At 51.8% G+C, this 23717-nt stretch overlaps 1 protein-coding gene and 1 non-coding gene across 6 annotated transcripts; both read right to left on the minus strand.

The window, feature by feature from the left end:
• Window positions 1–878: 878 nt before the first annotated feature.
• Window positions 879–23557, minus strand: FSD2 (fibronectin type III and SPRY domain containing 2). Of its 5 annotated transcripts, XM_036306238.1 has the most exons (15): window positions 23414–23557; window positions 22613–22805; window positions 19085–19287; window positions 15019–15733; window positions 14784–14879; window positions 12736–12966; window positions 11299–11321; window positions 10313–10434; window positions 8521–8676; window positions 7166–7300; window positions 6158–6308; window positions 5192–5325; window positions 2755–2887; window positions 2120–2296; window positions 879–1381 (listed from the first exon to the last, which is right to left on the minus strand). In XM_036306238.1, the coding sequence occupies exons 4-15, from the start codon at window positions 15505–15507 to the stop codon at window positions 1129–1131; spliced, it is 2100 nt and encodes a 699-aa protein (XP_036162131.1). In that variant the 5' UTR covers window positions 15508–15733; window positions 19085–19287; window positions 22613–22805; window positions 23414–23557; the 3' UTR covers window positions 879–1128. The 5 variants fall into 5 exon arrangements, with proteins under 5 accessions (XP_036162131.1, XP_036162134.1, XP_036162132.1 ...); XM_036306241.1 differs by lacking the exon at window positions 22613–22805; XM_036306239.1 differs by lacking the exon at window positions 19085–19287.
• Window positions 5393–5527, minus strand: LOC118655002. Its single transcript, XR_004967173.1, has one exon. It is a non-coding gene; the product is annotated as a U4 spliceosomal RNA (small nuclear RNA).
• Window positions 23558–23717: the final 160 nt, after the last annotated feature.

Raw genomic sequence — 23717 nt, forward strand, 5'->3', positions numbered from 1 at the left:
GGTGGAAGAGCAGTGGTGGTACAAAGAAAATACTCGTTTATTCAAAGGTACTTGGTGTGCACCCCTCTGTTAGCCCGTGGGGACTGAGTGATGAACAAGACTCACTGTCCCTGGCTTCCTGGGATTAGACACACAGGTCATTTCACGATTAGAATGGGGTAAGTGCTATGAAGAAGGAACAGGGTGTTATAAAGAATGTAAGTTTGCATGGCTGGTGTGGCTCTGGTTGAGCGTCGACCTATGAACCAGGAGGTCACATTCGATTCCTGGTCAGGACCCATGCCTGGGTTGCGGGCTCGATCCTCAGTGGAGGTCATATAGGAGGCAGCCGATCAATGATTCTCTCTCATCACTGATGGTTTTCTATCCCTCTCTCTTCCTCTCTGAAATCAATAAAAATATATATTAAAAAAAAAAAAAATAGCCCTGGCTGGTTTGGCTCAATGGATAGAGTGTTGGCCTGCAGAACGAAGAGTCCCGGGTTCGATTCCGGTCAAGGGCACATGTCCGGTTGCAGGCTCAATCCCCAGTAGGGGGCATGCAGGAGACAGCCGATCAATGATTCATCGATGTTTTTCTCCCTCGTCCTCTCCCTTCCTCTCTGAATAAAAAAAATATATTAAAAAATTAAAAAAATAAAGAGTGTAGTTTGGAGAAACCGCATCACAGTGCTGCTAACTACTGGGAAAACAGGAGAGGACACACGGCTTCCAGTTCTCTGTGGACACCTGCCTTCTCAGGTCTGTTCTTGGCTAATGAAATGTCACGCGTGAGCTGGGGATGCTGTAGCCACTGACACTCCTGCATCTCTCCCCCAACCCCAAGCTCTGTAGGCCTCAGAGACTCAGATACTTTGCATGAACACAGACCAACACAAGTTGACAAGCTAAAGAACTGCTGAGTTTATTTAGTCTGAGCCCTCACTTTACAGCCAGGCCTGGCCATGACTAATAGCATCACACAGGTCATAGGACAAAACCCACGTCAGGGAAGCGCATGCCAGCACCCCAGGCTGCCAGGTAACAGCACGAGTCCAAGCTGTGCTGGGTGCATGGTGCTTGAATGCTGAGGCGGGAGTGGCTGAGGGAGGGTGGGTACAGAAGACAGACAGCAGGGCACCAGCATGGTCTAGTAGAAAGTGACGTGCTTTGGCACTGAAATGCCGTTGTGTATCTTCAGACACCCAGGCTTTTCCAAAGAAAAACAGGGATGCACAAACTGGTGAAGCTGACAACTAAATGTGTATAGATGCTGAGAAATGTCCACGTTGAAAAATGATAATTTTGAGTTTTCATAGTCTAACAGAATGCCAATCTTCTTTGGGGCAACTGTGATTCTTATATCTGGAGTCGTCTTGTTGTGCAGAAATTCATACTTATGTCTAAAATACATAACAACTTTTCAGAAATGCTGTAGATGGGCTGTTTTCAGAACATTTTATACAACTTTATTTAAATACGCCTATGATTATGCTTGTGTTGTTTTTTATTAAAGACTACCAAAGTAACAAGCCATTTCTACAACTATTCTCTATATCTCTTTTCTAAAATTTGTCCTAAGTAACATATTTTAAACTTTGTTTCTGAGCAACCTCTTAACCTAAGAAACTTACGTACAGTATTATAAGCTCACATTGCACCCACATTTGTACAGACATAGCACATGTCTTAAACTGTTGGGTTTTGAGGTTCAAACTCCTTTGTAATAAGGAGATTGGAAACGGAGTGTCGTGGCCTTTGGTACACTCTGCACGAGTGCTCTAAGGCACCCAATTCTGAGACTCAAACAGAGGGCATCCGGGGGCCTGTCACCGGTCAGTGTGACACGGCTCCAGCCATGTCCTGTGTGCTTTGAAACCGGCTGAAACCAAGACCAGCCACAGGGATCCCCTAGCCCTGCCACCCGCAGACGTTTGAAGAGCTCTGTGTGCCAACGTGCTGGTCCACGCGACTGGAGGAACACTGAGAATACAACCCAGACGTGTCGGAGGGCTGGCAGGGAGCCCTGCAATGTCTAAGGCTGTTTTATAACACGCACTGTAGGCCTTACTCCGTGTGGAAACCTCTCCCTCTATTCGTTCAAAAGCCAATGCCGGTCTCGGGTACCCAGAATGCTTTACCTTGGTGACGCCCACGTGTGCCTCATGCACCAGGACAGGCAGTTGGCGCCCAGGTCTTCCTGCTTAGGGACGTCTTCAAAGGCCACACCCACCGTGTAGTCCGACCGCTCGTCCACCTCCACCTCCCAGTAGTGGTGCCCTCGGACCGGAATCAGGTTTCCCATGACCGCGACGCACCTGGTTTAGAAAGCGGAAATACATGTGATGGAGGTGACCAGGCCTGGCTGTGCAGGTGAGTGGCACTGACTGCTGGGTCAGCCAGCAGGTGGTCTATACGAGTGGAGGCCGTGTGAGCACCTCACCTGTAAAGTGGCACACCCTGAGCTCTCCAGGCTCGCCTGACTGATGCTAGAGGTGGTTTCTTCCTCCCACGGTGGCCTGGCAGCGTGACCCTCATGCCAGGGCTTGCTGGGCTGCCTCTTCCAGGGCCCGCAGCCCAGGGCAGGACTTCAGAGGCCATGACAGGTCCCTTCTGCCCCCACCAGCCTCTCCTCACCACCAAGTCCCTAGCCCCTATTTCTGGGATTTCTTTCCCCCTTCAAAGCTGCATCTGTCTTAATCCGATTTTACTAAGTAACAGCGTACATTAGGGAGGTGCACAGAACGCTCTAGTGAGCGGTGGGAACGGGACCTACCTCGTAAAGCGGGTGCTGCTGGGGGGCGGCTCCCTTGTGGGGGTCTTCCTCTCGCTCCGGACAGCTGTCAGCCCGTCTTCAGAAATGGTCAGCCAGGGATGGCAGGTCTGCTCGTTCAGGCGGAAGTAGCTGCCTGTAGGGGAGCAAACCCAGGTGGGTATCAGCAGCCAGGCACCCCTTTCTCCGCATCGCCGCCACACGGGTCCAGGGAGCTCTGCACATCGCCCACTTAACTTCCGGAGTGTTCCCTACGCCTGGACCTCACGTGATAACCCTTGTGCTGGTGGAGATGGCAGAGGTGCCCGTGAGCGCAGTGGGTCGTGCGCCAGTCTCATGGGCATGGCAGTGCCCCGGTATTGGGCGGGGACTCAGCTAAGCACTTTGCATGTCTTCTCCCATTCAATCCCCACAGTTACCCTTCGAAACAGGTGTTATTACTTCCATTTGTAGATATGAAAATTGAAGCAAAGGCGGTTAAGAAATCAGCTGGCAGATGCTGGCACTCAAAGTTGACCCCCGAGCCCCTTGGATTCCAGAGGATGCTGGGTGTGGACGGGCATCTCTCGCCCACAGGGAGACAGGAATCGGGGGCACTTTTAATGATCAGTTGGACAAAGGTCAGCAAAATTCAACACCCAACTTTCAAATACAACAGTGGGGTTCCGTAGAGCCACCCCCAAGTCAGAGTGAAAATGAAGCTCATCAAGGAGGGGTACAGAATAGATTTCATAAAAAACTGTTTAGCCCTGACCGGTTTGGCTCAGTGGGTAGAGCGTCGGCCTGCGGACTGAAGGGTCCCAGGTTCGATTCCGGTCAAGGGCATGTACCTTGGTTGCGGGCACATACCCAGTGGGGAGTGTGCAGGAGGCAGCTGATTGATGTCTCTCTCTCATCGATGTTTCTAACACTCTGTCCCTCTCCCTTCCTCTCTGTAAGAAGTCAATAAAATATATTAAAAAAAAATTATTTAGTAAACACATCCGTTACTTAGGGACATCCTGTCTATCTGCCGTGCCTGCGCTGCTGTGGCTCTGGGTGCCAATCTCTGCACGGGGCACTGCCCGGGTGGCTCTTCCCAACCCTCCCAGAGCCAGCCCAGCTCATTCTCCATTACCGCCTCAGCCAAATTCTTTCCTTAACTTCTCATCCTATCACCTCTCATCATCTCAAACCCCAGTTCAAGCATCGCCACGAAGCTGTCCACAGTTACTTTCACAATTCGATGCCGCTGGGAACGTCACCTGCCATCTGAGCTGACCGGCGAGAAGCAGGCAGACGCCCTCCCAGCAGCTGACATGCACGTGGCCTCACAGCCTGCTCCCTAGCCTCCGACAAGCACCCGTGGTTTTTGCTGACTCATGTTCTTTGGAGTTTTTCACAAACATATTCTTAAAAAATTATTTGAACACATTAATTCAGAGACAACTTTATGATCAGAGCTGGCTGTACCCTTCACTCTGCTCCCTTTTACTGCAATAGCCAGAGTTTGATGCTTCAAAACAGGAACTCGGAGCAGGAAATCCAAGGGGCCCACCAAGCCAAGGAGGCCCCGGCACAACAGAAATGAGAACACGGGGCCCTGAGCCGGCATGACACCTCTCACCTCAGGCGGCCACTTAACGTGTCTTCCCAGCTATGGGAGGACTGTAAGTGGGGACTAATCGCAGACCTCTCCTCCTGGCACTGAAAAGAGGACAAAACGACACAGTGTCCCTCAGTGACAGGTCCCGGTGGAGGGAACATTGTCTCCTGAGCCCCGGCTCCCTGCTTCCGCTTCTCACAGGCACATGACCGACCGCCTGAGCTGGACCTGCTCGGGGAGGGACGGGAGGGGTGCAAAGCTCGGCACCCAGAGCTGCAGCAGTGAGGGACAGCCGTGCCCAGAATGTTTCCAGTGCTGGCTGTCCCGCTGACTCAAGACTTGGACATGAGATGTGACAATTCGACGACATGATGATGGCAAGTGAGAAGGGGGAGGGGCTGGACTTGGGCATGTGGGCACCCACCAGGGCCAGAGAGGGCCTGGGAGGAGGAGGATGGCCAGGTTTAAGTGGGCCTGAGGGTGGGGAGATGCACCACAGCAAAGGGCTCCTCCTGGAATTTCTTACAGACCCGCCCCCGGGTGGAATTCAGGCTGAGACAGGAGGTGTCTGGGCCACCCAGGTGCAGTGTGACAGGCTCTAGCCCAGCTGAGGGGCGTGGGGGAACCTGGAGTTCTTGCTCAGGCAAAAATTACTGTGTGACTCAGGCCTCAGTCTCCCCCCTGTAAGGTGAGGCCGAGGGGCTCTGAGCCCCTCCCCGCCTGGCTTGCCACGCGTTCCCGTCTGTGAGCCTGTGCTTATTTTCCCGTGAAGTCTCAGCAGCACTGGGTCTGCCATGTGGCCACTGCGGGTCCCAGAAGTGTGGCGGGGGCGGGGGCGGGGGGGGGGGCACAGACCTGTGGTGTGCACTGTGGCGGGCTCGCTTCTTGCGCTGGGGCCCCCCACATTGAGGGCACGCACGTAGATCGTGTAGCTCTGCCGGGGCTGCAGCTGCACCAGGGACTCGCAGGTGGGGATGCCCACAACAGACCTGGGCAAGGAAGCAGAGCCGCATCACCGCGAGCCCACGCACCAGGCCTCTCTTTCTTTTTTCTTAGTCTCCGTAGAGACCGTCCGTAATTGCCGACTATATTTCAAGTCGTCACGGAGGAGTATTGGGAAAAGGTTTCAATTAGCAATACCCGAGTCTCGGATAAACCTCATTGGCTACGATACTGCCCCTGCGCAAAGCTCAGGCCCCCCTTTCGAACCAGGGAATCCCTGGTTCCCACACAGCCCCCCACCACGGACACCGTGTTCTCCGTACACTGCACTCTAACCTGAGTCTGCCTCAGGCCGTCCTCCTCTCCCTTTTCCACCTGCAAGGTGGGTTTTAGCTCCACCTCACGCTGAGCCGTGTGGCTGCCTCCCAGGAGCGCCCAGGCAGCCATGGTTCTCAGACCCTGCCCTCCCCTCCCTCAGGTCTCAGTTTACACATCTGCTGGATCCTGAGGCGTTTCCCACCTCCACCCATTCCTGTTTCACTGCATTCCTTTCTCATCAGAGAACATTTCATGCATTTGTTTTGTTTCTTGTCTGTCTTCCCCCCTTGACTGCCAGCTCCTTAAGGGCAGGGCCCTGGCACCACCCGGCTGTGTACTTGTTGAATGAATGAATGGTAAACCTTTGGGCTACAAAAGCAAACCTGAGGTTCAACTACTTATTCACTTAGCGTTCGCTCATCGTTCACCTTCAGTAAAGCGTTCCTGCGACTTCTCACGAACACTAAGCACATTCTGAGGGTCACCAGTTCTGACCTCCTCTGCATGGGCTGGGTCAGGGGTGAGACCTCTTGTGCCCAGCAAATGCCCCTCGGGACTCACTCAGTCACGCCCGAGGCTCCTGGCGTCTCCGCCTGGATCAGCTCCACCGTGTACGAGTCCACAGGATTCAGGTTCCCAGACTCCCAGCAAATCAGCGCAGCCTCCTCACAGCTCCTCACCTCTTTGCTCTTTATAACGGGGGGCGAAGGTGCTAAACGCAAGGAAAGGGAGCGGTGAACCACCGTTCTGCTCACACCCAGTCGCCTGGTCCAGAGCACGGACAGCATCACAACCACACTTTCCCCAAGACATTCAGGACAAAGAAAAGCAAGCTAGGTGCCGCAGACTGTGTGAATTCCAGCAAATTCATGTGCTGAAACCTCCCCAGTGTGATGGCATCTGGAGTCTTGGGGGGAGGGGTTGTCATGAAGTTGGAGGGGTTATTATAGAAGAGAACAAAAGAGCTCCTTTGTCCCTTTCCTCACGGAGGACACAGCTGCCCATGGACCAGGACGGGACTCCCACCCCAGAGCGTGAGAGGAAGAGTCTGGGTTTCTAAGCTGCCGGTCTGTAGTTCTGTTACAGCAGCCGGAACAGGCACCAGGAGGAGGGCTTCGAGGTTCAACCAGCCCTGTGACTGAGAGAAGCAGCGCTTTTTAAAATGTATTTTATTGATTTTTTTATAGACAGGAAGGGATAGGGAGAGGGATAGAGTGTTTGAAACATCAATGAGAGGAACATCGATCAGCTGCCTCCTGCACACCCCCCACTGGGGATGTGCCCGCAACCAAGGTACATGCCCTTGACTGGAATCGAACCTGGGACCCTTCAGTCAGCAGGCTGACGCTCTATCCACTGAGCCAAACAGGTTAGGGCGAAGCAGTGCTTTTTGACCTTTTGAGACCAACTACGTGGAAATGTCCCTGCCGTATCGGGCATGTGGAGTTGGTGTATTAGATAAAAGAAAAAAAATACACAGCTACCCCCGTCCACCCAAATGAAATCAAGATCCCGCCACACCAAGCAAGCCGTGACCCGTGTGCCTCAAAGGAACAAGGGCTCCGGTACCTGTCATGTACACTGCACACTCGCTGGCGGGGCTGAGACCAGCCCTGTTCTGAGCTGTGACCCGAAATTCATACTGTGTATTTGGCACAAGGTTTGCCACTGAGCAGTATGTTTCCTTGACGGTCACTGTAGACTCTGGAAAGAAAAGAAAAAAGAATTCAACCCTAAAACAGGCAGTGGTTCCTATTCATTGTGCCCTCCCTCATCACTGCTTAAACTCACTCTTACTTTTCTCAAGAATGCCCCTCCTCTCCCGGTCCCTGGGCAGAACCCTCCTCTCCCTCAGCACTCAGGACCCTCCCCTGCACAATGACCAGAGCTCTGGGCAGGAGCCTGGGGACCGGATTCTCGTCCTGGTGCCACTGTAACTCACGCTGTCTCCATGGACGGCTCATTTCTCTCTGGGTCTCAGTTTCTTTATCCACAAAATGGGTGTCTCCAAGTCCCTTTCCCACATTCTCACTCTGACCCCATGTACATAGGACAATCCCTGCCAGGCTGGCCGATCCGACTCCTTCAGATGCTTAGCTGGGCCTCCTCTGTTGCCTGACCCTCTCCGCTCAGCAGTCTATTATGGGGGGGAGGCAGCTACCCAACCCTCCCCTCACATCAGTCTATTCCATTTCCCTGGGAAGAGGCTGGATCAAGAGCTGCCCACAGCCCTAGCCGGTTTTGCTCAGTGGATAGAGCATCAGCCTGTGGACTGAAGGGTCCTAGGTTCAATTCCGGTCAAGGGCACATGCCCGGGTTGTGGGCTCGATCCCCAGTAGGGAGTGTGCAGGACGCAACCAATGATTCTCTCTCATCACTGATGTTTCTATCTCTCTCTCCCTCTCCCTTCCTCTCTGAAATTAATAAAAATATCTAAAAAAAATAAAAAAGAGCTGCCCACAGTAGAGATCATCCCAGGGGCTGGTTCCCCCTTGAATGGGGGGTCTGCAGTTCTCCCACACAGGGCTGCTCCGAGGATAGCCAGCCGCCCTCACAGGCCAGGCCCCGCTAGGACCCGCCAGCCCAGCTGGGCCTCCTCCAGCGGGGGTGCCCCACCTCCTGCACACAGTGTAGCTAGAGCCTTGTCCCGAGGACAATGCTGACCGCACCGTGCAGATGCCCTCCAGACACGTCAGCCTGGCCCGTGGTCCCCCCAGTCAGGCCCCGACTTGCCTTTAGAGGCCGTTCTACCTGCTCACCTGCCGGCATCACATCCTCAGGGCAGTTCCCAGATGGCAACCGCTCCAAGGGCTGTGTGAGCAGATTCATCCCCTCCCCTCCCCTCCCCCGACTGACAGGAAGGCAGGGCCAGGCCTCTGAGGGGGGGGCCATCTGGAGCGTGGCTGCTCCCGGAAGAGCCTCACCTGCGTGGTCCGTCCCAGGCGAGCCGTCCCGCACTGGCCGGTAGGACAGCTGGTAGCTCTCCACGGTGTCATCAGAGTACAAGCTCCAGCAGACGCGGACCGAGGAACCCGTGGCTGAGTTGGGGGCCTGCGGGTTTATCACCGGGGCAGAAGGAGCTAGAAAAGGAGAAGGGAGGAAAACCAACACTGATGAGGAGGCCTAAGTAGATGGGATGGGGTGGCCCCTTTCTCAGGACCACTGATCCCCCCATGGGCTCAGGAAATGGACGAGGGAGCCCAGAGTGGACAAGGATCGGAGGCCGAACCTCCCAACCAGGAGCTGCAGGCCACAGCCAGCGTGTCCCTTCCTGCTTGGACAAACCCGCACGAGCCCGGGGAGGAGGGGTCGTGACAGGGACTCCGGGTGGCGAATGGTCTGCGAGTCCTGCCCTACATGTGGTCCTCTGCCCCTTCCATACCACCCGGAGGGGCGGGACAGCAGGACCCAGCACTGCTGCCCCCGTGGGTCTAAGAATGGCCCCGAGACTTATGACTGAGGGCCGGTACTCCGGTTTATGGTGGCAGAAAAACCTAGAAACATCCAATATCCAACAGCTGAGAATTGAACAAACATGGTTTTAAAAATGATGTTGCAAAAAAATGTATCCCTTATCATTGAGGATACGCATCATAATTATTTTGCTAGGAAGAGCAGATTACAAAGCAGAATGACTCCATTTTTATCTTTAAAAAATCTGCATAAAAAAACACACCTAAAAGGAGATATACAATGCTGTTCACAACGTTGCTGGTGTTGGTAAGGAGGGAAGGTGAGCCATCAAAAAAGCTGAATTCTAGTACTTGTCTCAGAAGTAACTACAAGTAATAGTTTTGAGAGCTACCTGGCACCATGCGACGTGCTGTACATACAGGACCTCATTTAATTCTCACCCTGTCCCCACGAGGCATTATCACGCCCATTTTACAGACGAGGAAACCAAGGCAGAGTGGTTAGGTAAGTTGTCTAGGGCAGTGGTCGGCAAACTCATTAGTCAACAGAGCCAAATATCAACAGTACAACGATTGAAACTTCTTTTGAGAGCCAAATTTTTTAACCTTAAACTATACAGGTAGGTACATTGTGATTAACTTAATTAGGGTACTCCTAAGCTGGCCTTTGCTAAAAACGTCCTCCATCTGAGAGGGGGGATCTCAGCGAACATACCCCCACTTCTTCTAATGCCACTTCTTCAAAACAGACTCGCCCAGGCCGAAAACCGACTTCTGTGCATGGGCCACGAAGTTTCAATCGCACTGTACGTGTGCGCCCGCAGGTGGTATTTTGTGGAAGAGCCACACTCAAGGGGCCAAAGAGCTGCATGTGGCTCGCGAGCCGCGGTTTGCCGACCACCGGTCTAGGGTTACGCAGCTAGGAAGTGGCAAGCTTGGGCTTCTTGCCCACTCCACAGGATTCCAAAGCTCATCTCGTAATCTCTATGCTGGTTACGGAAATAAAACTCACGCTCCTTGTTTGGTGAAGGTGTTGATGAAGTGGGGCACGCTACGAATGGAAACTACTTCGAGGCTTCCCTGAGCCAGGTGTTGGAACCCCGGAGAGTGAGGGTGGGCACTTACCTGGGGAGGTCGGCCTCTGTTCTCACCCTTACAAGCCATGAAGACAGAAACATGAAGCTGGGGGGGGGGGGGGGATACTTCTCTAAGTCTTTGTGTTATTTCTAGCCATCCACGCTTCTACCTCAAGGCTCAGGGAACCCGGAGGTGCTGGGACGCCCCGCCCGGGGGAGATGAGCACCTGGGATGGTGTTGATGGAGCCCAGCAGCTGCTCCACGTCAGAGAAGTCCAAGGTCTGGTCCTCCAAGGCAGGCTGTGCGGAGATTTCCACGTCGGTTTTTGTTTCCAGGAATTTCCTGAGCCTGTTGGTATTAAAAGACACGCTAGTAAGACGGGAGAGGCAGCCTCCTCGGTGTGTCTTTAATGTGCTGGGCCACGAGGAACACATGAAGAGGGTTTTGCGGCTTCGATGGCTGAACTAGCAGGTCACCAGTGGGGATGGGTGGGTCTGGTCTGTGCACGAGGGAAAGGGGAGGAGAGACACGCAGCAAGCCCCAGATCCACACCCTCTGAAGACCCCTCTGGTGCTGACCCGGGAGCTCCCTTCCCACGCCACCCAGCCCCAGACATACAGACTCCCTGGGGATCCCTCTCCACAGGTCACATGCCCTCAGCTTGCCCACCGTGCAGTGGGGCTCTGGGTCTTCTTATACCTGCTTCCTGGCAGTCACAGGCTTTGAGTGGCAGGGGCAGAACTGAAACTAGATCTGTCTTTTGCCTGTACTCATGCTGTTAACTCTTACACTATTAAGCTTTGTCGTTCATGTTGTTTTTAAGACACTACCTCATTGAACGCCCACAAAACCACCTGTATGAGGAAGGTGGGTCCTAGGCTGGTTGGACACCCCAGGTCATGGGGGAGCCGGAGTGAACGCCTGTCTGACTCTATGATGTGTGTGCTTTCCGCAGCGCACGGTCTGGTTCTGGCACAGCTGGGGACTCTCTGGATCGCAGCTCCTCCAGGGGCTTGCTGGCTGGGCCTCACCACACACTCCCTTCCAGCCCTGGGATTCTGAGGTTCGGTACCAGAGGGTCCCTGTGACCCCACACCGTTGTTCTGAAGCCAGTGCTATTATTTAATCTTAGGGGTTCACACAAAAGCTGAGACTGGGAGTAAACCATCAAGGAACAGAAGAAGAAAATACAGGTGAGAACAAAAGCATTACCTGTCAGCCATAGCCACAGCATCCTAAAAAAAAGGAGAAAAGGAGACAATGCAAACATATTAAAAAACCTGGAAATTAGTAAAAAGAAAAAAACCCAGCCATATCCCACGCTCTAATGCAGCCTGTGTAGTTTCTCCCACACGACCTTTGCACATTAACGTTACGCAAGCGCTTTCCATGCTACGAATGGTCCCTGGGCCATCGATTGGAAAGACTGCATAGCAGTTCACTGAATGGGAACTGCATCGTTTGCCTCACCGTTCTTCCATTTGTGGACATTCTGGTTGCCCCCCATTTCTCTCCATCATAAATAGCAGTGGGAAGGACTGCATCCCGTGTCCCTCTCTCCACCTTCTGGATTATGTCTCGAGATGCAGTGGGCTTGTGGGGCGAGGGGCTGCTGGTTCAGGTCTGAGCTCTGCGGGCTCTAGAGGTGCCTTCCAACCAGCTTTCCAGCTCCAGTCACGGGGCCCCCGCCCAAGCATGGCTGGAGGAGGCGCTGCTGGGCTTTGAGGGACCACGATGGGCTTAGTCAGCGTGGAGGTCACTTGTGACCAACAGGAAGCTCCGGAGGCCCAAGACCCCTCCCCCATATCCCGGACACAACTGTCAGGAAGGGGACCGACTCTGACTGAGGAAATCCGCACAGCCCAGCTGCCTGGGGGCGTGGCATCAGGTTAAATTAGATTTCAAGGAAATTAAGAAATGGATTTTTTTTTTTTTTTTGGCACATCTGAGTTTATGAGGTAAGATTTATAATTGCTGTACTTGTGACCAGGACAGTGGAGGTGACTTTTTTATTTTTTTGTTTTGTTTTGTTAATCCTAACCTGAGGATACTTTTCCATTGACTTTTAAAAAATATATATTTTATTGATTTTTTATAGAGAGGAAGGGAGAAGGATAGAGAGTTAGAAACATCGATGAGAGAGAAACATCGATCAGCTGCCTCCTGCACACTCCCTACTGGGGATGTGCCCGCAACCAAGGTACATGCCCTTGACCGGAATCAAACCTGGGACCCTTGAGTCTGCAGGTCAATGCTCTACCCACTGAGCCAAACCAGCTAGGGCTGGAGGTGACTTTTTAAAACTAGACAGCCTTCCTCCCAGAGCTCCAAGAGACGGCCAGGAAACTCAGAGCACTGTTCTGGCTCAGCCCAAGGAAGAGGAGATGGGGGGACAGACCTCCAGGCAGCCAGGACAGGGGAACAGGGGCTCTGTGTCACCTGAGCCATAGTGGAGGGAAGGGGACAGCTGCGTATGAGCCCACCTGGCCACTTGCAGGTGACAACCCCCGGCCATGAACAGCCTGGAGAATCAAACGGGTGCTGACCGTGAACGTCGATTTTAACCCCTCCCGGCAGAGAGGGGCCACCTAACCCGCTCCCGCCGTACCTGTCACGTCAGCGCATTACTTCCTCTCGCTCCTGACTGACCTTTATGAAGTCCACCTTCTCTTCGTGGCAGATCTCCTCTACCGTTTCCATGAGCTCCTTGCAGGTGTCCAGGTTTTCCCCACAGCTGACCAGCTGTCCGTACAAGGCCTCCAGCTTCTCCTTCTTTTTCTCTACTAGAGCTTGTATTTTCTCTTCGTATTTCTGAGCAAGTGTCTCCAAGATCTCGTTGTAGTGGGACTCAAAGTTCTGTTCTTGTCTTCCAAAATTCTCCTGCAGGACAGTGGACCTCAGTCATCACTTCAGTGCAGGAGGTGTGTCAGCTAGTCATCTGGGGCATAAACACGTATCTACCCAGAAATGTTTTGTTTATTTTTTATTTTTTAAAAATATATTTTATTGATTTTTTATAGAGAGGAAGGGAGAAGGATAGAGAGTTAGAAACATCGATGAGAGAGAAACATCGATCAGCTGCCTCCTGCACACTCCCTACTGGGGATGAGCCCGCAACCCAGGTACATGCCCTTGACCGGAATCGAACCTGGGACCTCTCAGTCCGCAGGGCGACGCTCTATCCACTGAGCCAAACCGGTTAGGGCTACCCAGAGATGTTTTAGTCCGACCCCGTCATCTTATCTCTTGCCAGGATGCTGGGGTGGATGCAGGGGGAGCTGGGACCAGGAGTCTCCAGCTAGAACCCCAGGAATAATCCTAACAAAAACACTGCTTTCTCTACTGCAGCATTTTGCCATCCTCCTCCTCACTCTTAGGCTACTCACGTTTTCCCCACCTCCCATCACCATGACAACCAACCAAGGCAACTGATCATCAGTGCCGAGTCAGCCTGCCACTGGAACCTTGGACCTCAACAAGGAGATGTTTGCCCTGGGAGATTCCCACCCGAGCTCTCCACATCTCACAACCCTCACCTCCACACTCTGGTGCGTGGATTATACAAATACCAGGACCACGGATCTTCACATCAACGAGAGAAGGATGAAGGGAAAGGGCGATAAGGGCTGTGGCCACACGGTGCTAACAGATGGGGAAAGGCAGGAAGGAGAGGGAGGGCCATGACAGTACTTATCCTGGAGCACAACGGGTGAGAAATGATCAGAGCAGACCAACCCCTCGTCCCCAGGGGAGATCTGCGGCTTCTGACTGCTGCCAGCCTCAGCAGATAACATTTCCCAACAAGAGGATCACTCACTCAGGGGCTGTTTACTGAGCGCCTACTGTGTGTACCAGACTTGCTCCGATGGCAGAAGCGAGGGAGCAGCAGTAGAGGCCTCCCGGTGCTGAATGTAAAGGGAAGAGCCAAGTCCTCTGAGGTGCAGATGCGCTGATCTGAGAGTGAGCTGGCCGTTCAGAGTGCAGGGAGTTCTGTCCCTCCTCCTGGACTCTAACCCTTCCCACCACCAGCCTGTGCTTATAAGGGGAAGGACCTGCCCTTCTCTGTGCCTTCCCTAGGGCGTTAGTGCCATAGCTCCCCTCCCTTTCAAGATTAGGGGTGAAGAGAAATAGACCTGGGGCTTGTTAACTGATACAAGGTGCTCCCATTGGGTCAGCCTGAGGTGCATTAACGAAGTAGATGAAGGGAGGGGAAGAGGGAAGCCCTAGGTCCTCAGTCCTGGTCTATTCATCAGGACGGCACCACAGCTGATATCTATACTGCGTACCTACGGCACCCAGGGCTGTGTGAGTCTTTGGGGATAGACACTGAAACTTACTGATCTTATGAGAAATAGATAACAGCTGAGAAAAGGAACACTACCCAATGACAGGATGGGGGTCTGCAAAACCTTGTCAAGGCTGGCGCATGCAAGAGTCCCGCCTTGTAGTCAAACTGGAGATAAAGAGGCAGAAGACACAGCCTCCTCACCAAGAGCTTATAGTTCTGTGGGGATGCTGCCAGGTTAATCGGTTCCATGAGGTATATGCCCAGGGGGTTGGGGGGGGGCAGGGGGCAAAAAGTGATACCACGTGCTCTAAGAATACAAATTCTCCACCTCATACTGGACACAGCTGCTGCCCCAGATGGTGCTGGGCGAAGCAACATGTGTCTGACGGGCTCATCTGCGTGCTCTTACCTCCACCGTGATGAAAACCTCCTCTAGGTGACTGGCAAAGTTTTCCATCTCAATAATCTGCTTTTCCAGCCTGTACATGTTTCTGTGAATTTCATCCTATCAAACAGAGGATCGCAAGACGTTAATGCTACATCCGTCCTCCCCTCCTGCGGAAGGCACGTGAGAGTCACTCCCTGCCTGATGACTTGAGCAGATGCGATGGAAAGAGAAAGAACAACTAGCGAGAGCCGCTCACCTTGGCGCTTTCCAGGGCTTTGCTGAGGGGGGTCACCTCGTGCTCTTTGTGCTCATCCAGAACCTTCTCCAACGCTCTTATTGGGGTTTTGCAAGTGACACAGAAGACGTCAGGAGCTTCTTCCTCGTCCTCCTCCTCTGGGATGACATAGCACTCGTACTCCTCGCTGGCCCGGCCGTGCGTGTACCTGTAGGCCTCCCGCAGGTCCTGGCACTGGCCCTCTGAGCCCCACCCTCCGAAGCTCAGGTCTTCAGCCTCTGCTGCCTCTCCGCTAAGTCTCCAGTCTCTCTGCCCCACGGCTGGTTCTCTCCCCGGCACCACGTAAGCAGGATATTCCGAAACCTCTATCCTGGGCATGTTTTCGTTAACAAACTCGTCCCCTAATTCATCATCGTCTTCGAGTCCATACAAATGGACAAGTTCATCCACTTCCTCTTCGAGGTCTCTTTGAGACGGACCTCTTGCGGCCCCTCTTGGCTCACTGGTCATTTCAGCTTGGATGACTTCTCAGCCGACTGTGTTCTTCCGGGAAGATCTACAGTCTGTCTCCAGAGTCATACGGACCTAGGGGATACTAGCAGAAGTCCCTGGGGCAGAAGACCTGTCCCGTTCTGGCCCCTTCCTGGCTTCCTCCACCGTTGCCCTGGCAGCCCTGGGCAGCACCTCTGCACGACAAGGATCCTTCCTGGACCGTGAGCAGTGGATACCCTGGGTCCTAGAACGCAGAGAAAAGGAAAACACTCGTTTCTGAGAGGATCAATGCAGGAGGTGGTCCTCAGGTTGGGCTCATCTCATTCACAATTTTTAAAAATCTTCTGAACAGCTCAGTTGTGGGTTTACTTTGAACCATCTGTAAAGAAGGGTGTGCTTTCTCCTGGAGGATTTTTGAATAATGTACATGTTGTAAGGGTGTGCACAAGCAAAAAAAATGTTTGAAGACCACTGACCCATGCACACAGAAAGAAAGACCCTTTTGTCTAGAGAAGCAGGCTTTTAGCCCTAACTGGTTTGGCTCAGTGGATAGAGCGTCGGCCTGTGGACTGAAGGGTCCCAGGTTCGATTCCAGACAAGGGCATGAGAGAAAATGTTTGGGCACATCCCCAGTGGGGGGTGTGCGGGCGGCAGCTGATCGATGTTTCTCTCTCATCGATGTTTCTAACTCTCTATCCCTCTCCCTTCCTCTCTGTAAAAAAATCAATAAAATATATTTTAAAAAAGAGAGAAGCAGGCTTTTTTCCATCTAACTGAATGTCACAAACAGGTAGCTGATGTACAGATAGTGGCCTAAATTTCCATCCACCATACTTGTTGTACTATGGTAACTAACCTGCACAAATATTTTATCAACAACCTATTCCTACATAAAACTAGGAATGATGGGAGCTGCTTATCTTATTCCCTAATATTTTTTTTTTAAAATTGACTTTATTGAAATATAATTTACATGCCATAAAATTTACCTGTTTTAAGTGCAGTGTCTTTTTTTTTTTTTCCAAATATATTTTATTGATTTTTTTTACAGAGAGGAAGGGCGAGGGATAGAGAGTTAGAAACTTCGATGAGAGAGAAATATTGACCAGCTGCCTCTTGCACACCCACTCCTGGGGATGTGCCCACAACCAAGGTACATGCCCTGGACCGGAATCGAACCTGGGACCCTTCAGTCCGCAGGCCGACGCTCTATGCACAGTATCTTTTAGTAAATACCCCCAAGTTATACAACCATTATCACAATCCAGCTCCTTTTTAAAATACTGTGGTAAACCCAATGGTTAAAAAAAACACCTAATATTATTAAGCCTCTCCAACATGACATATATGAAATAGGTTTTAGAGGAAAATAACAAAAGCAAAAATAATTTTTAAGATACAGTTTAGCACTTTCTCCCCCTAGCCATAACTTTTATATCCAAATAGCTTCCTAGCTAAATATTCAGAATTTGGGGGAAAAAAGGAACATTAATAATAAGCTGGCATTGTACAAATGACGATACTGAGGCTTAAGAAAGGAAGTAATAAATCACAGTCTATATGAATATATTGGCTAGACAGTTTCTACTCTATATCATAAGCTACAGTTAAACATAAAAGGACTTTTGCAAGTCTTCTATGGGAGGTGTGTCCCTGTCCTTTAATTAGAAAAGTCCTCCCCAAAATGTTTTTTTAACTTTTTGTGGGTCATGAATGCCTCTGAGAATCCACTGAAAGCTGTGGGCACAGTTTTGCATCTTTTTAGAACTCAGCCCTGCAGCCCCGAGCAATTCCCCGAACCACAGCTACAGAAACCTGCTGGAGAGTGCCGGCTGTACTGTGACACAATATGGTTCAAATCAGCTTTACAGGCGCAGCCCAAACCCAACATCTTCCCATGGGAGCAGGGGGCATGAATAACAGTGACACATGATGACAATGCTTTTTTCAGTATTTGTACCAGAGCATGGAATTGCGCTTTGTCAGCATGTACACGTAGGGTTCCAAACTGTTCTAGCAAGCGGACCCCTGCACTAAAAATACCCTCAAGACACCTGGCAAGAGTCCCCAGCATCTGAGCGTCACGTCCTGTCCCCACCCCACGTTCAGCGAAGGCAGATCCCTGCCACCAGAAGGCACAGAAAGTATTCACCCCTTATTGAAGTTTACAGGCCTGCAATACCCAACACTCTCTCTTCCCACAAAAAAGGAAATACACTGCATTAACATTGTGGCCTTAAATTAGTGGGTTTCAATAACACAACTAGCATTAGAATATCACCACAAAACTTGCCTGTTAATTTAAGGGTCCATGAGCTCTTCATTTAACACGGAGGCCGTGGGTAACTGCGAGAAAACTGCACCCGGTTCAGCAGGGTTTTCCTCCCAGTGACCTCCGCGTGCCCGTGAGCTGCCCCTGCCCGTTACACCCGGGTTCTGCAAGGGGGCAGCGAAGGCGACAGCAACACCAGCTGGCTCCGGCTGCAAATAGCAACAGGCCCGCAGTGAGTGAAAGCCCAAATATAGACCTGCCCAGGCTGTCCTGCCACTTCTGCTCAAGTGTCACCAAGAGTGGTCACATGTTGACCCGAGTTACTTCTTACTATGGGCTTGGAGTCCTGTGGTTCCACCAAGGGACTCAGACGGCTGTTCATGTGCAGAGGGCTGGGGCAGGAGGGCAGCCTCAGCCACGCAGAGCACTGCTGAGAGCCCTCATGCTCTGCACCGTCCACCTGGGCTGAGGGTCTTTTCCCAAAGTGTTCTGAACAAGCACAGCTCTAAAGGCAACCAAACGCAACTAAGTTTTTCCTTCCACTATTCCTTTAACATCTACTTAAGGTGCGACTTGTTCCCCACTCTGGATAAAAATCCAGCAGACTTACGATTTTCTGCTCCCTCTTGGGTCACACACAGTCCTGGGGGCCTAGTCGCCCTTCAGCAGTTAAACGTACAGTTCAATACATTAATCATACAGTCACACTGAGCTCAGCCGGCGTGGCTCAGTGAGGTCGACCTATGAACCAGGAGGTCACAGTTCGATTCCCGGTCAGGGCACACGCCTGGGTTTCGGGCTCCATCCCCAGTAGGGAGCATGCAGGAGGCAGCCGATCCATGATTCTCTCTCATCATGGATGTTTCTATCTCCCTCTCCCTCTCCCTTCCTCTCTGAAATCAATAAAAATATATTTTTTAAAAAAGGCACAAGAGTTTAGCCAGCATCAAAATCTCCCTTCCCCAGGTGGCGTCTCCAGCTGTAAGTCTGCCCTGAGAAAGGAGGGATGAGGTGGCCGGTTCTCCCACACCTCCTCCCTGAGCTGCTGGTTTGGAGGTCAGGGCAGAGGTGCTAAGGTGCTAAGACAGCTCCTATTTGAGCTGGTGTCACACTGGTGCAGCCGCAGGCTCTGTGGGGCTGGCAGATGCTTAGCGCTCTCCATCTCTCTCTCCCTAGGAGCAACTGTACTTCTCTGGTTCCCCACTCCGGACACCTCTCGCCCGAAGTTCCCACAACCAGCTGAGAAACCCTCTATTCCAGGAGGTCCCTTGCAGTCCTCCCCCCAAGCCCTGGTGGGCCACCTCTCACATGAGGTCTCCTCACTCAGGCAGCTGGTTCTCTTAGGCAGGACCTAGGTGACTCCTTGCTGGCTCTGGCTTCCTGCTGGCCCACGTCTGGATCTTGGGAAGGAGGCCCCATCCTTGGTCCCGGCAAACTCTGGGAAGCAGATTTCCTGGTGCAGCCACCTCCCCTGGTTCTGCCACTGAAGCAGCCAATCCTCCAGCCTCAGGCCACCACTGGCCCACCTGCAGGAAAGACAGTGAGGGTCCCTCTGAAGACCATTCGCTGAGCTTAGGGGTCAAGGGTGGGACTTCCGCCCAGCCGGTGTGGCTCAGTGGTTGAGCAGCGACCTATGAACCAGGAGGTCACAGTTCGATTCCGGGTTTGATCCCCAGTAGGAGGCATGCAGGAGGCAGCTGATTAATGATTCGCTCTCATCGTTGATGTTTCTATCTCTCTTTCCCTCTCCTTTCCTCTCTGAAATCAATTAAAAAAAATTTTTTTTTAAAGGGGTGGGACTTCCAACTCTTCCCCCAGCCCAACAACAGCTCTTTTCAGAGAAATTGCTCCACCAGTCTCTTGACCCTGGTCCTGTTTTCGATTGGCTGAGACCATGAATCAGGTTCTGGACCATTTCCTTTCCAAGTCTGCAAATGGTGATTTGATCTCAGAATTTTACATCTACTGTTTTTTGGGACCTCAATAAAAAAATCTCATTTAAACAATACCATTACTGCAGGGTATCTATCATATAAGAATTTAGAAGCAAAATAAAATACCAAAAGCGCAGAAAAATATTTAAAACTGTACAAAGCCGTCTATACAAGGATGTTCATGACAGAACTGTCTTACTGGCAGAAAATTTGAAATAAATCTGTTTATTATGGGGAATTCATTAAATAAATCACAATAGTCAATTCAATATTAACAAGTATCAAGAATAACAATGTAGATGCCAGTTTTTTAAAATATATATTTTTTTATTGATTTCAGAGAGGAAGGGAGAGGGAGAGATGGAAACATCAATGATGAGAGAGAATCATTGATCGGCTGCCTCTTGCATGCCCCACACTGGGGATCGAGCCCACAACCCGGACATGTGCCCTGAGTGGGACTCAAATTGTGACCGCCAAGTTCATAGGTCAACACTCAACCACTGAGCCACGCTGCCAGGCAGATACCAATTTTTTTAAATGTGGAAAATGCCCACAATATGTTTGTAAGTAGAAAGAGTATGCAAAATATAATTACAGTATAGTCATGAATACATGTAAGTATGTATAAATTCATACACACACATAAAGTGAGAGGTTTATTTCTTTTGAACTCTTTTGCTTTTTTATAGCTTTGATAGTGTCTATTTCATAGGAAATATTTGTACCTTCTGTTAAGTTTTAAAAGTGTTTTTTAATTGTAAAATAACATGGTATTTGGCTTATGAATAAGTAAATACTACAAAAGAATCATACAGTGAGTATAAATTAGTCGTCTGTCCTGGTAACAATAATTATTAGGTTTGGTGTGTATTTTTCCAAAATTTTTTTTCTAAGAATATACAAACTTATCCCCCTCACGCACACAAAGTAGAACTTTTATCATTAGAAAGTCAGCTAGTTTCATTTTGAAAAAGCAAATTAGAGCCCTAGTTCATCTGGCTCAGTGGATAGAGGGTCGGCCTGGGGACTGAAGGGTCCCAGGTTTGATTCCAGTCCAGGGCACATGCCCGGGTTGTGGGCTTGAACCCCAGTGGGGGGCGTGCAGGAGGCAGCCAATCAGTGATTCTCTCTCATCATTGATGTTTCTATCTCTCTCTCCCTCTGCCTCTGTTGTGCCCAGATTTCAAAGTTCCCAAGACCCCCCAGGGAGCCAGTCAGTCCCATGCAAAAGCAAAGAGTCATTTATTTCAAACCTAGGTTTGGCTCCCCTGCCACACTCACCGATGCAAAAGTAAGCTCCAGTGGCCGAGAGAGAGAGACCTGATGGGACAGGGGGTTTTAAAGGGGGGTGGAGTGAGGGCAGGAGAGGGGACTGTGGGCCCCGCCGATTGGCCAGGCGCGAGTGGGTACAGGATGTGGTCATAGTGATGGCGTGCACTTCCCTTGATTATTATTGGTTAGTCCAGAGAAATCCTGGGTGTGGCTAGCAGCGGCTTCTTCCCGTGAGGAAGCACATGGCACCGTCCCAAAATGGAGGACCCAAGGCAAGATGGAGGGCGCACATGGCTCTGTCCCAAAATGGAGGACCCAAGGCAAGATGGAGGGCGCAGTCCTTGCCCGGCTCCTGCTGCTGCCGCTCGAACCCGCCACAAGGCAGGACGGCCCTCCCGCACAGCACCCGCAGCTGGCCTGCGGGCAGGCAGACTGGGACTCCAGCGCGTCTGGGCGGCACAGGCCCAGCAAACGGGGTGCGGCCGGTGGAGCGGCCCAGCTCTGGAGGAGCGGCATCCGCTCGGAGCAGGCCCGGCCATGGGGCCGGTGCACTGCAGCATGGCGGCCTCCCCGAGCTAGGGCACGCGCCCCACTCCGCTGCCGCTGCTGCTGCACTGGGCCCGGTCCGGGGGGCAGCGGGCGGGTGGCAGCCCACGCCGGGCTCCCGCCGTGGGCCGGGGAGCCAATGCCCCCGCCATGGGGCCCAGCGGTCGGCCCACGCAGGCCCCGGTCCTCCCGACCGGGCCCCAAGGGCCGCATGGACCCCAGGCCCCAGCGCGGGCAAGCGGGGAGCCGACCACGGGGGAAGGGAGGGAAGAGCCAGGCGGTGAGGCCTTCCGCTCCCATGACCTCCCCCGCGGTTGGTCGCCGCCCGGCCCCACCCCTCGGCCCGCCACCGGCCACCACGCAGCCGGTCCGGACACTCGGACCCGCTCCGGGGAGGCCAGGCCCTACGACGGGCGCGGAGGGATTTCAGAGCCCAGCGGCCGGAGAGGCGGGCGGCGCGCCTTTCACCTTCCTCTCTGAAATCAATAAATATACATATTTAAAAAGGAAAAGCAAATTAGGAAAACTACTAGAAAGGATAAAATAATATAAAACAAATACAGTAAAAAGACATTATAAAAATACTTTAAAAATATTTAAACAGACTAATAAAGAATTACTAATAAATCATATTAGCTAAAGTAATATATTAAAAATAGTCTCGAGGGAAAAAAAATCACTTCCGCTACAAGCTTCTCTCTCCACGAGGCCTGGGTGACAGTGAGAGCAGCAGTTCTGAGTCCAAGAACCATAGTCCACCCACACAGGCACTGAAGTGGGGGGGGGCCTTCGGACAGGCAACTTTAGAGCTTGGGATCATCTTCAGGGGGCGACATGTCCCAACATCAGCTTCAGCCTCGTCCTGTTTTTTTGTTTGTTTGTTTTTGCTGCTGTTTACCTTCAATGTATCAGTATGTGCAAATCTGATTCCAGGCTGTCCCAGCTCAAAACCTTCAAAAGCTGCGTCCCTGGCTCCTGAATCAAGCCCCCCAAACCTTGTTTTGGTGAAGGGTTCCAATCCCGGCTCCCTGGGCACGTGCCCGCCCCTCACACCTCGCCCAGTGCACTCACAGGATGGGAGCTGGCGGGTACATACCTGGGCAGAGACCAGGGCTGTCCTCTTCCCTGCTGCATGAACAGGTCCAGCTCCACCCCACACTCCACCTCACATGCAAACTTCATGTCCCCATTTCTTACGTAGCTCTTCAGGAGTCAGGGGGGTCTTATTTAGCCCGAGTGCCTCTATATCTTGCGACAAGTTTCTTTCCCGTGCCTCCGTTTCCTTATTTCTAAAATGAAGACATAGCACATGGGTCTATTTAAAACAAAAGACAAAGATTCCGTTCATTTACTTATTAATTAAATATATCTTTATTGATTTCAGAGAGAAACATCTTCTATAATAAAAGTGTAATAAGCTAATTAGACCGGAGGGCGGGGGAGGGGAGGGGGGGGCTGCAAGAGCAGAGCCCCTTGCACGAATTTCGGGACATCGGGCCTCTAGTCAATAATGAAAAAGTCATTGATCGGCTGCCTCCTACACGCCCTGCAGGGGGGATCCACCCCGCAACCTGGGCACGTGCCCCAACCGGGAATAGAACCGTGACCTCCTGGTTCATAGGTCGATGCTCAACCACTGGGCCAAGCGGGCCGGGCAAGGTTATCTTTTTATTTTTAAAAAATTTTTAATCATTTTCGGACTTCTTATAAAAATTAGGATATTTTGGTTCTTCTCCCCTTCAAGTAGCTGAAATTATAATGGTCTCCAGGGTTATCTTTTTAGATGCCCCCTCTGCCCCACCCCAAAACAGGTACACAGCAGACCCTCCCGAATAGCCTGTTGAATTGATAAATCTGTGGCTCGCATTCAGTGGTCGGCGCTCAATAAATAACTCACGTTTAATTTAACGCTTGGTCTGTCCAGGAAGTCTGCACCTTTGAGAGCTCCTAGGAACCATCAATTCACTGAAACCCCGACGCAAAGAAGACGGACTCAGCTGGGCCCCGGTGTTCAAAGGTTCACAGCAACTCGCTCACATTTGACGGATTCCTTCTCCACGTCAGTGTGTGCAAAGGTGGGGAAGGCGAGGCCAGTTGGGAATTCCCCGGCTCGCGACGGGGTTGCGTCACAGACAGACTCCGAGAGCCGGGCCCAGGAAAACATCTGGCCTTCTCATTGGTTGCCGCGGACCCGCCCACTG

This window comes from Myotis myotis, unplaced genomic scaffold (genome assembly GCF_014108235.1).
Source record: "Myotis myotis isolate mMyoMyo1 unplaced genomic scaffold, mMyoMyo1.p scaffold_m19_p_40, whole genome shotgun sequence".
In the NCBI taxonomy this organism is placed as follows: Eukaryota; Metazoa; Chordata; class Mammalia; order Chiroptera; family Vespertilionidae; genus Myotis; species Myotis myotis.